This window comes from Polypterus senegalus, chromosome 8 (genome assembly GCF_016835505.1).
Source record: "Polypterus senegalus isolate Bchr_013 chromosome 8, ASM1683550v1, whole genome shotgun sequence".
Lineage (NCBI taxonomy): Eukaryota > Metazoa > Chordata > Cladistia > Polypteriformes > Polypteridae > Polypterus > Polypterus senegalus.
Window position 1 is genome coordinate 169,978,205 of NC_053161.1, and position 14,735 is coordinate 169,992,939.

At 39.9% G+C, this 14,735-nt stretch overlaps 1 protein-coding gene across 3 annotated transcripts in view; it reads right to left on the reverse strand.

Moving 5' to 3' along the window:
• Positions 1-14,735, reverse strand: part of LOC120534491 (NACHT, LRR and PYD domains-containing protein 3-like) — a 135,129-nt gene that overhangs the window by 85,390 nt on the left and 35,004 nt on the right. For 2 of the 3 annotated variants that reach the window (XM_039762090.1, XM_039762093.1), the window contains exons 2-5: positions 10,186-10,365; positions 8,563-8,729; positions 6,996-7,170; positions 82-147 (exon numbers count right to left, since the gene is read on the reverse strand). In XM_039762090.1, the coding sequence (XP_039618024.1) occupies positions 82-147; positions 6,996-7,170; positions 8,563-8,729; positions 10,186-10,276 (499 nt within the window). In that variant the 5' untranslated portion in view covers positions 10,277-10,365. Of the gene's footprint in view, positions 1-81; positions 148-6,995; positions 7,171-8,532; positions 8,730-10,185; positions 10,366-14,735 lie in introns of those variants that run through there. The other variant, XM_039762092.1, reaches the window with a different exon arrangement.

Consider the following 14,735-nt stretch of genomic DNA (forward strand, 5'->3'; position numbering starts at 1 on the left):
CCAAAATGAGAACGAGTGAGGAAACTGAAGAGCAGAATAATTGATAAACTAATGAGCAGAGACAGGACACCAGTGAGTTACCTTTAATATGAGCCTTAACGGGAGTGGGATGGAGACTGGCCTGAATTTCTTTCAAGAGATCCGATCCTCAAAAGGGAATAAGAGATAAAAATTAGGAACTCTAACTTTCTCAAAAACATAGAATTCAGCTTGTAACTCTGAATGCATTCCTTGTCTAAATGTACCAGATGGGCACCAACATGTTAGTTGATATGGCCAAAGCGTGAAGCAAAAACAGAAGAGCATGACAATAATTTGCTTGCTCACATTAGAAAGTCCTGGAAATCACCAAATTCAGAGAAACTGTTATGGTGGGCATGTCAAGTGGCACTCTCGTCAAAAAGAGTGACTCATCAGACTATTTGTGCAGTAAAGCAAAGTAAAATGAATGAAACTTAGCTCCATAATATATTTAATTGTTTAAGTAATTCTACATGTGTCCTTGATCCCATTCCTGTATCTTTCTTTTTAAGAGTCATTGACTGTATAATTTTAACAGTACTTCATACCACAAACTACTCATTAGAAACTGTCACTTTTCCAATTGTAAAATTATTTATCTGAGTCAAGTGTGAAAGACAGGGGGCGCCACTGAGCCCCAAAAGCCCAGACACAACCACACCAAGAAAGGCATGGGTGCAAAATAAATAAATGTAAATGTAAATAAATAAATGTAAATGTAAATAAATACATTTTTACAGTGCACACACAAAATCCACTTCACAATACTCCACTTCCTCCTCCAGGTGAGCTTTGCCTTCTGCCTCCCGACTCTGACTCATCTAAAGGAGGTTGGATGGCTTCCAATTATGTTGGACACAGGAGAAGTTCCGGTGCCAAGCCATAGCCCGATGGAAGCATTTCCCAGTCAAATGGAAACCCACTGAAACAGAGAGTTCTTCTCCCTGCAGTGCCCACTGGCAGCATCCAAGAACACATGTATTTTGTCAGCATGCCCATGTCGATCAAACACAGGAAGCTCTGCAGTTTACTTGTGACTTTACACTGTAGGAAGATAAGTAAATAAATCAAGGTAATTAACATTCGATCTGGCTTTTATATAGCAGCTTCCACCTGCAGCTATAGACTCTTCAGTACGCGAGGGACTCTCCACTCTAGTGTTTAGATCTGGACGCTGTATGTGCCCCAAAAAGAAGTCTAACTGTATTCTCATATCATTGCTCGCATACTGAAGTATCAGCAGGCATTTTCCATGGCATCTCACGTGTAATTTGTGAGCATGCCCTTGTCAATCAAACAGAGGAAACTCTGCAGTCTACTTGTGACTTTACGCTGTAGGAAGATAAGTAAATAAATCAAGGTAAATAACATTCGATCTGGCTTTTATATAAGTAATATATAAATGTTTCTTATGTAAAGACCATCACAAACAGTAGTTTGCACAATAGGTTTGTGAGCTCTGTAAGCCGTGCTGTTTCATTGAAGAACAGGTGTGGTGAAACGGTGCCATCTTTCACCTTTACGCCTGGTGCAGCTGCATTGTTCTTATATGTGAGTGGATGTTTCTTGTGGGGAGGGCTTCTGTTCTCTTTCTCCGATCAGAATTCACCTCTGTTATAGCTCACCTTTATTATACTGAAAACAGCAGTGTCAGATTAAGGCGAGCATGAACATGACTGGGAGAATAAAACTGAATAAAAAAAATGCTAACCTTTACAAGTACCATACATTTAGACAGACTGTTACAGACTCAAATCAAATGTTTGTTTGTATTGTATAATAGTAACAATAAGAGCAGCTCACTACTCAAAACGTTTTTTCAGGGACACGTGAAGACTCAAAACGGGGACCTTTTGAATAGGAGACAGCAGCTCTAACTGCTGTACTACTAAAGCAATCACTACATGAACGTACACTAACCTGATTTTTATTTTCTCCATTTATAGTCTTGAATAAAAGCATACTTGTTCTGTTATATTTGTACCTTTTGTGAAAGTGCTTATTTGATATTTGGACTTCAGTCTTCACACATTATACACTTCATGTCAAAATTTTGTCGTTTGTACTAAACCATGGAAAACGTTTGTCTTTTAGGTATGTATTCAACATTTCTGTCATCCTACACTTACATAGATCTTTGTAGACATAGAGCACATGTAAAATGCATGTGTTCCAAATAACAATATATTTTTTAGCCTATACAGTTCTAGGTATCTGACTACCTGATAAACATGACTTGAGTTGGGAGAGGTTTTTTGCACTTTCTACGGAGGTGGGAGAATGGTATAGCAGACTGATGGCTGCTTGGGCTTATTGACACATTTACAAGACAAAAGACGCTGAATGGAGAGGTGTGAGCGGATTTAAGGTGGGCCGGGTTTATGGGTTTTTTTGTAAGCTTTGGGTAATCTAGTGTTAAAATTCTCCTCCTTACCCACATTATTATGAATGACCCTCAGAGGGTTAGTTAAAATTCATCTTCAAATTCCTATATTATGTTTTGTATTTAAGGCTAAAGGTTTGGAAAGAAAGAAATATTCAGGTGTATTCAGGAACTAAGTTAACTGATATGAAAGTTGGAATATTTTACTTTTTTACAGACTTTATCAAAGAGTCAGTTATCACATTTGTATTTATTGCATATTTTTGTAATGTGGTTTCCGGCCGGGCTTGTGCCTCCTCCAGACCATGAGGGGGCGTCCGTCCTGGTTATATTGGGGACCACGGGTACAGGGCTTGGAAGCCCAGCCCTGTAGGGACCCGTGGTCACCGCCAGGCGGCGCCCCGATGCCGGTTTACCCCGTGTGGTCTTTGGCCGGGGATGGAGCCCGGCCGGGACGTCTTGGAAGACCGGAGGAGGGCGTGTGCCTCCTCCAGACCGAGAGAGGGCGTCCGTCCTGATTATGCAGGAGGCCTCGGGTAAGGGGCTTGGAAGCCCAGCCCTGTAGGGACCCGTGGCCACCGGCAGGCGGCGCCCCAGTGCCTGTTTATCCCGGGGAAGACGACCGGGGAGACACGGATGGCTTCCGGGTGCGCAGCCGGCACTTCCGCCACACAGGGGTGTGGCCAACGTTAAGTGCCGGGAAGCAGCTGGAGCCCATCCGGGTTCCCATAAAAGGGGCCGCCTCCCTCCAGTCATTGGTGGATGTCGGGAGGTAGCAGGACTGAACTGGAGAGAGGACGGGAGGCGGCGAGGAAGGCACAAAGACTGTGGGCCCTGGACTTTGGGGAATCGGTGCAAGAGGCACTGGGGTTGTGAGTCCACGTATTTCATGTACATAGACTTTGTAAATAAACAGTGTGTGGTGAAAATATGTTGTCCGTCTGTGTGTGTCCGGGCCAGCGTTCACAGTAACAATTAGTCATTTTCAAAAATAACTGTGTTAATAGAATGCAATTACATGTACTAGAAGACTGTGTTAAGAACATAAGACCATAAGAAATGTCACAAACAACTTTGAATGTTGGCAGTATGGCACTAGATATGATGGAGAGAAGGAAATTTGGTATATTGTGTGTGCAAGAGACTAAATGGAAGAGAAATAAGGCCAGGTGAATCAGAGGTAGATTCAAATTTTTCTATCATGGTGTGGATGGGAGAAGAAATGGGTTAGGGATTATTCTGAAGGAACAGTATGTCAAGAGTATTTTGGAGGTGAAAAGAGTGTCAGAAAGAGAGATAATTATGAAGCTGGAAATTGAAGGTGTGATGATGAATGTTATTAGTGTATATGCCACTCAAACTGGGTGTATGATGGAAGAGAAAGAATATTTCTGGGGTGAGTTAGATGAAGTGATGGACATTGTACCCAATGGGCATAGAATGGTGATTGGAGCAGATTTCATTGGACATGTTGGTGAAGGGAACAGAGGAGATGATGGGTAGGTATGGTGTAAAAGAGAGAAATGCAGAAGGTCAGGGATGGTAGTGGATTTTCAAGGAACATGTCTATGGTGAATACGGATATTAAGAAGAGGAAGGAACATAGGGTGATGTACAAGAATGGAGGAGGATGCACACAGGTGGATTATATCGTGTGCAGAAGGGTCATTTTGAATGTGATTGGAGACTGCAAAGTGGTGACAGGGGAAAGTGTAGTTATGAAGCATAGGCTGGTGGTTTGTTGGATGAAATTAGAGACCAAGAAGAAGAGGAGAATGAGGACAGAGCCAAGGATCAAATGGTACAAGTTGAAAAAGGAAGACTGCAAGGTTGAGTTCAGGATGGAGGTAAGACAGGCACTGGATGGTAGTGAAAAGTCACCAGATTGCTGGGAAAATGCAGCAGAAGTGATAAGGAATACAGCTAGGAGGGTGCCTGGTGTGACATCGGGACAAAGGAAGGAGGACAAAGAAACCTGGAGGTGGAATGAGAAAATAGAGGAGAGTATACAGAGGAACAGGATGGTGAAGAAGACATGGGATAATCAGAGAGATGAAGATAGTTGACAGGAGTAGAAGGAGATAAGGTGTAAGGTGAATAGAGAGGTGGGGAAGGTTAAAGATAAGGTGTATGATGAGTTGTGTGAGAGGCTGGAAACTAAGGAGGGAGTAAAAGACCTGTGCTGATTGGCTAGACAGAGGGGCTGAGCTGGGAAAAAAATGTGCAGCAGGTTAGAGTGATAAAGGATAAAGATGGAAACATACTCACAAGTGAGGAGATGGTGTTAAGCAGATGGAAAGAGAACTTTGAGAGGCTGATGAATAAGAAAATGAGAGAGAGAGAAGGTTGGATGATGTGGAGATAGTGAACCAGGAAGTGCAATAGATTAGCAAGGAGGAAGTAAGGACAGCTATGAAGTGGATGAAGAATGGGAAGGCTGTTGGTCTAGCTGAAATACCTGTTAAACCATGGAGGTGTTTAGGAGAGATGGCAGTGGAGTTTTTAACTGTTTAATGCAATCTTGGAAAGTGAGTGGAAGTCTAAGGAGTGGAGAAGAATGGTACCAATTTTTAAAAATAAGGGTGATGTGCAGAACTGCAGTAGTATTAACTACAGTTAGGGGAGTTAGGGGAAGTTAAGGAAAAGAGTAATGGAGGCTAGGTTAAGAAGGAAGATGATGACTAGTGAGCAGCAGTATGGTTTCATGCTGAGAAAGAGCACCACAGATGTGATAATTGATCTGAGGGTGTTGATGGAGAAGAATAGAGAAGGCCAGAAGGAGTTGCATTGTGTCTTTGTAGACCTAGGGAAAGCATATGACAGGATACCTAGAGAGTAGTTGTGGTACTTTATGAGGAAGTCGGGAGTGACAGAGATGTATATAAGAGTAGTACAGGATATGTTACAAGGGAAGTGTAACAGTGGTGAGGTCTGCACTAGGAGTGACAGGTGTGTTGAAGGTGGAGGTGGGATTACATCAGGGATCGGCTCTGAGCTCTTTATTTGCAATGGTCATGGACAGGTTGACAGACAAGATTAGACAGAAGTTTCCATGAACTATGATATTTGCAGATGACATTGTGATCTGTAGCGAGAGTAGGGATCAGGTTAAGGAGACCCTGGAGAGGTGGAGATATGCTCTAGATAGGAGAGGAATGAAGACAGAAACAAGACAGAATACATATGTATTAATGACAGGGAGGTCAGAGGAATGGTGAGGATGCAGGGAGTAGATCTGACGAAGGTGGATGATTGGGATCAACAGTACTTAGTAATGGGGATTGTGGAAGAGAGTTGAAGAAGAGAATGAATGCAGGGTGGAGTTGGTGGAGAAGAGTTTCAGGAGTAATTTATGAGAGACAGGTATCAGCAAGAGTGAAAGGGAAGGTTTACAGGACAGTAAATGAGACCAGCTATGTTATATGGGATGGAGACGGTGGTACTGAGGATGGGTGTGACAAGGATGAACAGGATTAGAAATAAGTACATTAGAGGGTTGGTTCAGTTTGGATGGTTTGGAGGCAAAGTCAGAGAGGCGAGATTGTGTTGGTTTGGACATGTGCAGATGAGAGATGCTGAGTATATTGGGAGAAGGATGCTAAGAATGGAGCTGCCATGCAAGAGGAAAATAGGAAGGCCTAAGAGAAAGTTTATGGATGTTATGAGAGAGGACATGCAGGTGATGGGTGTGACTGAGCAAGATGCAGAGGACAGGAAGATATGGAGTAAGATGATCCGCTGTGGCAACCTCTAATGTGAATAGCCAAAAGAAGAAGAAGAATTTCAGTCTCAAGATACTGTACATAAAACCAAAATGGCTCTTTAGGCAGATAAACTGTAACCCAAACTCATTCTTTGCCTGACATTTTGTGTACATGGATGATTTTGAAATTACCAAAACTTTGTACAGCACAATCTGCCGGAGTTATATCAATGAAAATTTAACTATCTTGACAAATTTTGAATAATAAGCGTGCCTAATTTCAACAAAATCAGTTCACAGGGACTCTGTTGTTTCATATGGACTGACATCTGGGTATACAAACAGGAAGACAGACAGACATGGTGAACAAAAGAGCTACTTCTCGAACTATATTTGAACACACCTAAAACTGTTTGCAAAAAAGACACAATATGAACCTGAAGAAGGAGGATAGGTCAAAGACAAAGGATAAAATTGGAGCCTGAGATATTCAGACTGATACAGATTTATAACACTGTCTGTAGGCACCAAGGGGACCCTGTAGTCCAAAAGAGTGAAATGACAAACTAGGCAGAAAATAAAAGTGTGAAATATCATTGACATCACTAAACAGCAGCAGCACCTATCCTATCAAATAGTCATAGTGTGACCCTTAACCCCAGATATGGGCCTGAAAAAAAGAATACAAATTAGAATAACAGCTGAATGTTTGGGAGTAAGGACGACATCCCAGTGTCAGTGATGGGACCTATCTGCTTTGTGTAGCAGGGCTCACATTCAGGCACACTGAAGGTTTATTGTTTTGTATGGTGTTCTTGTGTCCTTCCTCTGTTTCTGTCTACTGCTTCACTGGATATTCATGGTTTCTTTATGACTCCATCAACTCACCACACTCTGTCACCTCCTTCAGTATTCTTGTCAGGTTTGGTGATGGAAATCTTGCAAGTTCTTCAGCTAGCGCTTGCCACAGATTGACCAGCACCATACTATCTTTGTTCATCAAGTCACTGATGAAGGACTCCACACCTGCTACACCATCACGCTCTTCTTTGGCTTTAAATATCTAAAAGGCAGGAAACAGATGTCTGATTTAGAGATGAGCACCTGAAGCCTCATTTATAAAGCTTGTGTACGCACAAAAACACTGCAGAAATGTGTGTACGCAAATTTCCAAGTAAACATCAGGATTTATAAAAGAAAACTGGATAGAAGAACATATTTATATTTATGGTATCACTGACCCATGTATGTGGAATATTTGGAAGAAACTTGGAAATGACAAAACCCTTGATCAAGTCAGGAAATGCATTCAAAACAGCTACATGATAACTTGTGTATAATAATTTATATCACCAAGCTTTTATTATAATGTGTGTTGAGGTGACAAACATATTATTCCTCAAAAATGTTGAATATAATGTACAGACTGTATTGTACTCCACTTTAAGAGGACCAATGCTGCATATTTGCACTGAAGAACAGTTTCTATCAGCTGCCTGTTTTCACTTCTCAGGAAACTGGCTAACAGGTGAGGAATATCTCGGCCAACCTTCACTCCATCATACCTGCTGTCCTGGAAGCCATTAACCACCAATTTTTGTATGGTGTGGGTGTACGTAAGTTAAACATAACATGTTCTTACAACATGAAAAGGAAATTTCAGGTCATGCCCATTCCTCCTAATGTAATCAAAGCATTTTAATTCCACTCATATTACAATGAGGGCACCTAGAAAGAATGAAGTTGTTTTTGTTAACTGTGCCCTTGCACATGCAATAATGCACAACTCATTTGTGATGCCAAGACAAAATTTCATATTGTCTAAATTCATTGTAACAGCAATCATGTCATTACATGTGCCAAGTAATAGTGACTACCTGATAGATGCTGGGGCCTTACGCATTTCTCACACCTCCAGAATGTAGAGGACAGGCACTAGAATGCCACGCATAATCTTGCACTCTCACTTGAGGAGCACAGCCAGATATTTTTGAATGCAGGTGACAAGATCTCATCATGTCATGTGGGAGGCTGCTCTACCAGCCAATGAACGTCTGCAGCATCATGATTGTATATGTATGAGGTTGATTAACATGTTCAAATATACAGTATGTATGTTTCAGAGTGGTATTCCAGGTGCATTTGAGGCACATTCATGCGTGCACATTTACAAGGTGATTGGGTTGCAAACAGTAAATTGTACAGTAATGTGAATATAAATCTGATTTTCTTTTCCCATACACATTTTTCTGTTTTATAGCATGTGTAGCGTTTATATTATATATATTATATTTTATTTATGAGACCCCAAGGTAGACGAGCATTATGTCTGACACTTTTCTTAACACACAGTTCTGTCACTGATGTTCAACCTGTTTCCTCCAGGACTTGAAATTCAACCTGAGCACTCTCTCTGTTCTCTTACTCATGTCTGCTGCTCCTTCTCCTCTCCTACCTTGGCCTCATCATTAGAGAGAATGTTCTTGGTGACCAGGTTCTGCAGGACACTCTTTATATCATATTCAATCACGTAGGCCAGGTATGTTTTGTAGTAATCAGTAACTCTGAGGAGGTCATCATAAGAAAATGTATTAACAACTTCAGAAAACTTCTGTGTCACATCTACAGGAAGAGAAGAAAAGATGGAAAAGGATTAATGAAGGAAATCTGGAGACACATGAGTAACAGATCATTCTGACATGGCCACCTAGAGGCAACCACACTCCACAGTGACTTTGACTGCTGCTGGACTGAACTTGGTGTCCTTCCATTAATTTATTCAATTCATGTGTGGATGAAAACAAGTTGAAAAAGGTTATGCAAAACGGTGATTTGTGAGTCTAATATACTTAAATATTTATATCAAGTAAGTTTTGAAAGTCCCTAAAGTCCTACTCTTCACCACACTACTTGGTAATTTATTCCATGTATCTATGGATCATCCCATGTATCCATGGTGGTTTGTGTGACATTTACCCTTAACAGGTTTTTAACTGTGTCCCCATGTTCTTGTCAAACTGTATTAACTCCCTTCATAACTTTAAACACTTCAGTTATGTATCCTAATAACTAATAATTTGGGATGCATGCCCGAGTTGCAGTACCAGCAAAAAGTCGTGAGGCACAGTGTGATAAAAGGTAGAATGCGACATCAGAGTCTCTGTTTACTATCTGCCTGTGACAGAAGAAGATCCTACGTGATCGATGTGAGTGCTTCGATATTTGATGAAGGTTTAATGTAGTGAAGCAAAATGGCTACATACAAAATGCATTCGTGATGTTTTTATATTCAAGCGTCGCAAGTTCCTCATCATAATGACATGATACATTTTAAAGGTCTCACATACCATCTTCTGTGCTGTCTTGTTTGTTTGTTAAATTTGTTTATTTATTTATTTTTTTTTGCACCTTCACAACAGCATCGTAATGTGCAGCAGCGTATTTCAGCCACAGAGAAAAAAAAGTTAGGAACACAGTGAAAAGGTGTATTTTGTGATTAAAGTGGAAATTTCAGCTTAAATCTTGTAGTTTATTTTATCATTGAAGCAGACCGTAGTAAATGTCATCTAAAAACTGACCCACTTGTTAATCGTTACGTGCTTCTGGAGCTTCCTCCTGCATTGACAGCAGCGGCAAGCAGTAATTGCTACACAGAACACATTCAATTTATATGGTGTTCCCTGCCTGGAGTTTGTATGTTTTCTAGCTGGGTTTCCACAATGTGCTCCGGCTTCCTTCCAAAGCTTTGCAGGTTTGGGGATTTAGTGATGCTCAAATGATGCGGCTAGTGTATGTGTGTGCTTGTGTTCACCTTGAGATGAGTTGATGCCCCATCCAGGGATTGTTTCTGCCTCTTGCCCAATGCTAGATGAAATGGGCACATTCCTGGATTGATGGATTTAATCATTTAACATCCATCCTATTCACAGATATTGTGGCAAGGTGTCCTCAGAATTTAATGGGTGATTCAGGCAATTCATAACACAGTGAAGTATGTTAAAGTGATTATGTTTTTATAAATCCTCTCTGTGTTAGACCCTTTCTTATTGACTAAATGATGTGACTGATTTGTTCTTACCAGATAGACAGGCAACTTCTTCTTTATTTCTTCCTTTCCTAGAGTAAGCCTGTCCAGACTTCTCTTTGGACTTAGAGCTGTAGAAAGCCATTTGAAGATGTCAAGATGATTGAATATTTGATCAGAGTGGAACCCAGTGTCATCTTCAAGAAGCTCATCTGACTTCTAGATGGTCAAAAACTGTAGACATAAGAAAGATGTTACACTAAGATTAGCAGTTCATGATAGAAAATGAAAGGAGCCCAGTTGGCAGGCAGTGGCTCAGATGATCTCACAACTGGACTCAGTTATCTATGTATTTATACATAAAAGCCTCAGATGAGATGGTCTCATTATAAATATTCAACATATAAACTTATAAACACATAGCAGTAGTCACAGGAATAAAATCTTTGTCGGGGTGAACATGCTGTTGGCCATACAGAAATGATTCAGGAACTTGGGAAATGTTTAAACGTAGCTGTTGGGAGATCTGACTTTAAAAATGGTGTTGAATAAAAATAAGAATGCGACACTCAGGATTATCACTGGACCTGTAAGTTGTGGTAGGTGCAGTTCAGTGTTACAGTAACCACACATCCTATAATTATTGTGACACCATTAAAATCAGTAATCAAAAAATGTAACAAAGGTCAAAACCAAACTACAAAACAAAGGTCCTAACCAAAGTTTTGTCTTTTAGACGATATCCACAGCTTAGACCAGCAACAGTTCAGCAGGAGGTAAAGGTTCTTTCGGATTTTCACTTATATAATGCAACCTTTCAGCATTGCTTTGAGGTGAATACCCCAAAGTAAGATTTATCTGAATTCCCAGTGTCTTACCAAAACATTTCCAGTATTGGAAAACAAACTGTGGACTATGAATCAAAATTACCACCTTCAGAAACTCAATTAACTCTAAAAAAAACCTTAATGAATGAATACTTTTACAAAACCCTGTGCCAATGGGTGATTTCTTTACAAACATATAATAAGCAAAAATCAGTATTCAACAATCACTTGACCAGCAGTAAAACCTTCTGAGGGCAGTAGACAAGAAATAAAATTTCTCATTTTCTGCTCAAAAGGTCTAATGGGGAGTAGGCTGTAATGAGCCAGTGGTGTTCTTAGCCCTACTAGATATTTCACAAGCTTGAACTTAATCTGAAACTTCTTCTATCATAGCTGGCCATTAGACATGTCTTTCAATCTAAATCTGATCATTTAAAAGATTACCACCAAAAACAGAACCACATCCCCATTGCAACACATTAGTTCTTAAAGATTACAGAACAAATATTATTCCCTTGCTTCAACAAAATCTGGAACATCTACCAAGGTTGTGAGTTGAGGGCTTTTGTTCTCTGATGCCTCTGATGTTCTAACTCATTAAACTTTTTTGGGTTGGCCTCTCTGGCACGGTCTTAAATTAGTTTGAATCCTACCTGACAGGGAGAAAATTTTTTGTTATTTGTGGGAATTACAACTCGAAGACACATGATATCCGATATGGTGTTCCACAAGGCTCTATCCTGGGTCCGCTGTTATTCTCAATGTACATGCTTCCGTTAGGTCAGATTATCTCAGGGCACAACGTGAGCTACCACAGCTATGCTGATGACACACAGCTGTACTTATCAATAGCACCTGATGACCCCGATTCTCTTGATTTACTAACACAATGTCTGACTTGTATCTCAGAATGGACGAATAGTAACTTTCTCAAGTTAAATAAAGAGAAAACTGAAATCTTAGTGATTAGTAATAATGGAGGCTATTAATGAGGCTATTAGAAATAAACTGGATACATTAGGATTAAAAGTCAAGACGGAGGTAAAAAGCTTAGGGGTGATTGTTGACTGTAATCTGAATTTTAAATCGCATATTAATCAGATCACTAGGACAGCATTTTTTCACTTAAGAAACATAAGTAGAGTTAGACCTCTTATATCACTGAAAGATGCTGAGAAATTAGTTCACGCGTTTGTTTTCAGTCGGCTAGATTACTGTAACGCACTCCTCTCAGGACTACCCAAAAAAGACATAAATCGTTTGCAACGAGTGCAGAATACAGCTGCTAGAATCCTAACTGGGAAAAGAAAATCCGAACACATTTCTCCAGTTTTAATGTCACTACACTGGTTACCTGTGTCATTCAGGATTGACTTTAAAATTCTGCTTATGGTTTATAAAGCCCTAAATAATCTCGCTCCATCTTATATATCGGAATGTCTGACACCTTATATTCCAAATCGTAACCTCAGATCCTCAAATGAGTGTCTCCTTAGAATGCCAAGAACAAAACTTAAAAGAAGTGGTGAGGCGGCCTTCTGCCTGCGCCACCTCCACCTCCACCTGCCACCGCCACCTCCAACTACTCAAAGCTTCATGATGCTCCAACAATGATGAATGCATTAAAAGGCAGAATTCTACGTGACCATCATCATCAAGCCCTTCCGTGAGAACCCTAAATCCAAAGAGGACTGTTTCATTTATGTGAGGTAGAATGCCCAGAGGGGACTGGGAGTCTCATGGTCTGGAATCCCTACAGATTTTATTTTTTCTCCAGCTGTCTGGAGTTTTTTTTGTTTTTTCTGTCCCCCCTGGCCATTGAACCTTACTCTTATTCGATGTTAATTAATTTTGACTTATTTTTATTTTTCTTACTGTGTCTTTTATTTTTCTTTTCTTCATTATGTAAAGCACTTTGAGCTACTGTTTGTATGAAAATGTGCTATATAAATAAATGTTGTTGTTGTTGTTTAACAGCTTTTGCATTCTTCTCTTTAAGACAAAAATAAATAGCAAAGTTAAAATGACTAAAGTATAACAATCATCAAGCCTGTCTGAATTCATTTTTTGGCAAATTTTAAACACGTTCTAAATAACTTTAGGAACGTTTTGACATTGTTCTGGATTTTTTGTAAACAACATGTTCAGAAGTAACTCTGTAAAGTGTCCCACTTGCACTATATAGGAAAAAGATTGTGGACACGTGACTATCACAACAGTTTCAGCTTGTTGGACATCCCATTGGAAAGCCATGGGCATTAATATGGAGTTGGTATCTTCTTTGTGGCTATAACAGCCTCCACTCTTTTATCCACAAGATTTCGGAGTGTGTATGGGGGAATTTGTGCCCATTCAGCCAAAAGAGAAATTGTGAGATCAAGTACTGATCTCGGTTACGAGAAAACTTGGCTCACAATTGAAATTCCAATTCATCCAATTGGGGTTCCTTATGGTTAGGATCAGGGATCTGTGCAGGCCACTCAAATTCCTCCATGTCTCTTGTTTTTCATGTACTTTTTCACTTTGTGCAGAAGAATATATTGTCACACATGTGCATATGGGAGGCAGCTAAAGGGCTTGAGTAAGGGCCATTCCGAATCAGATCGGGATGTGGCAGAGTGCACTGACTCTTTTTCTCGCTTTTCTGCAGACCATTCACGGGAAATTAAACCTGACCCTGTTAATGTCACTTCTGGGTCTGAACCTATGGATGAAGACCTTTCCGGTTCCAGCCCCTTTGATGTCATTTCCGGGCCCAGGCCTATGGTTAAAGACCCTTTTGATCCCGACCCCTTTGACGTCACTTCCTATACTGATCTTTAAAAGCCTTCACCTTTCCCCTATCCCCACAGTTCTGTTTTGGACTCCAGTTTGTGCACACCAGTGCTATCTTTTGTTTGCAATTTTGCAGCCAGGAAAACAGTATATGGGTGGCTGCCCCAAACCTTGCCATGACTCTTGTTTGAGTCTGTGACAATAGTTATGTTGGAAGAGAAGGAGATATTATATATACTGTTGTCACAAAGTCAAAAATGTCCTCAATAATACCAGTCAATGGAACCAAGAGGCCTAGCTCAAACTCTAATACTCTTTTAATGCCCACTGTCCTCTTCTCTTTCGCCCTGTGGGTAATTTGCTCACAATGCTTTGTTTGTGTCTGAACTCTGGTAGAAACATATGTTTAGAATATGTAATCTGTTGATAAACAAGATAAGAAAAAAAACAAAAAACAGTAAATGACTTCAGTTACAGAGGAGAAAAGGAAGGCCTTTCTGATTGTGAATGGAAATTTTCTCTGATTGATGTTGAGATACCACAGTATTAAATGTTGCTAGGTCACTTGAGTTAATAATTGAATTTAAACATCTATTAATGCAGTGCTAGGGTGTTGTACCGTGTTAACATCAGGCCTGAAGAAGGGGCCTGAGTTGCCTTGAAAGCTTGAATATTGTAATCTTTTTAGTTAGCCAATAAAATATGTAATTTTGCTTGAATTCTCACTTACATCTATTACTGTGAATTTACTTTTATCAATAACTAAGAATTGAATTTTTCACAAATTAGAGTTAAATTACTTTTTTCATAATGTTTAAGTAATTCATATCATTATAATTTATGTGTATGTTTTGTTTTATAAGTTGTCACTTATATATTGAAACTTGAGTTATTGATGTTAAAATTAACAGTAGAGGAAAGACAGCACTGACTAGAAGGAGATCATTACCTCTTTGTGTTTTATGTGCAATTATCACACATCACATTAAAAGTCAGATAAAG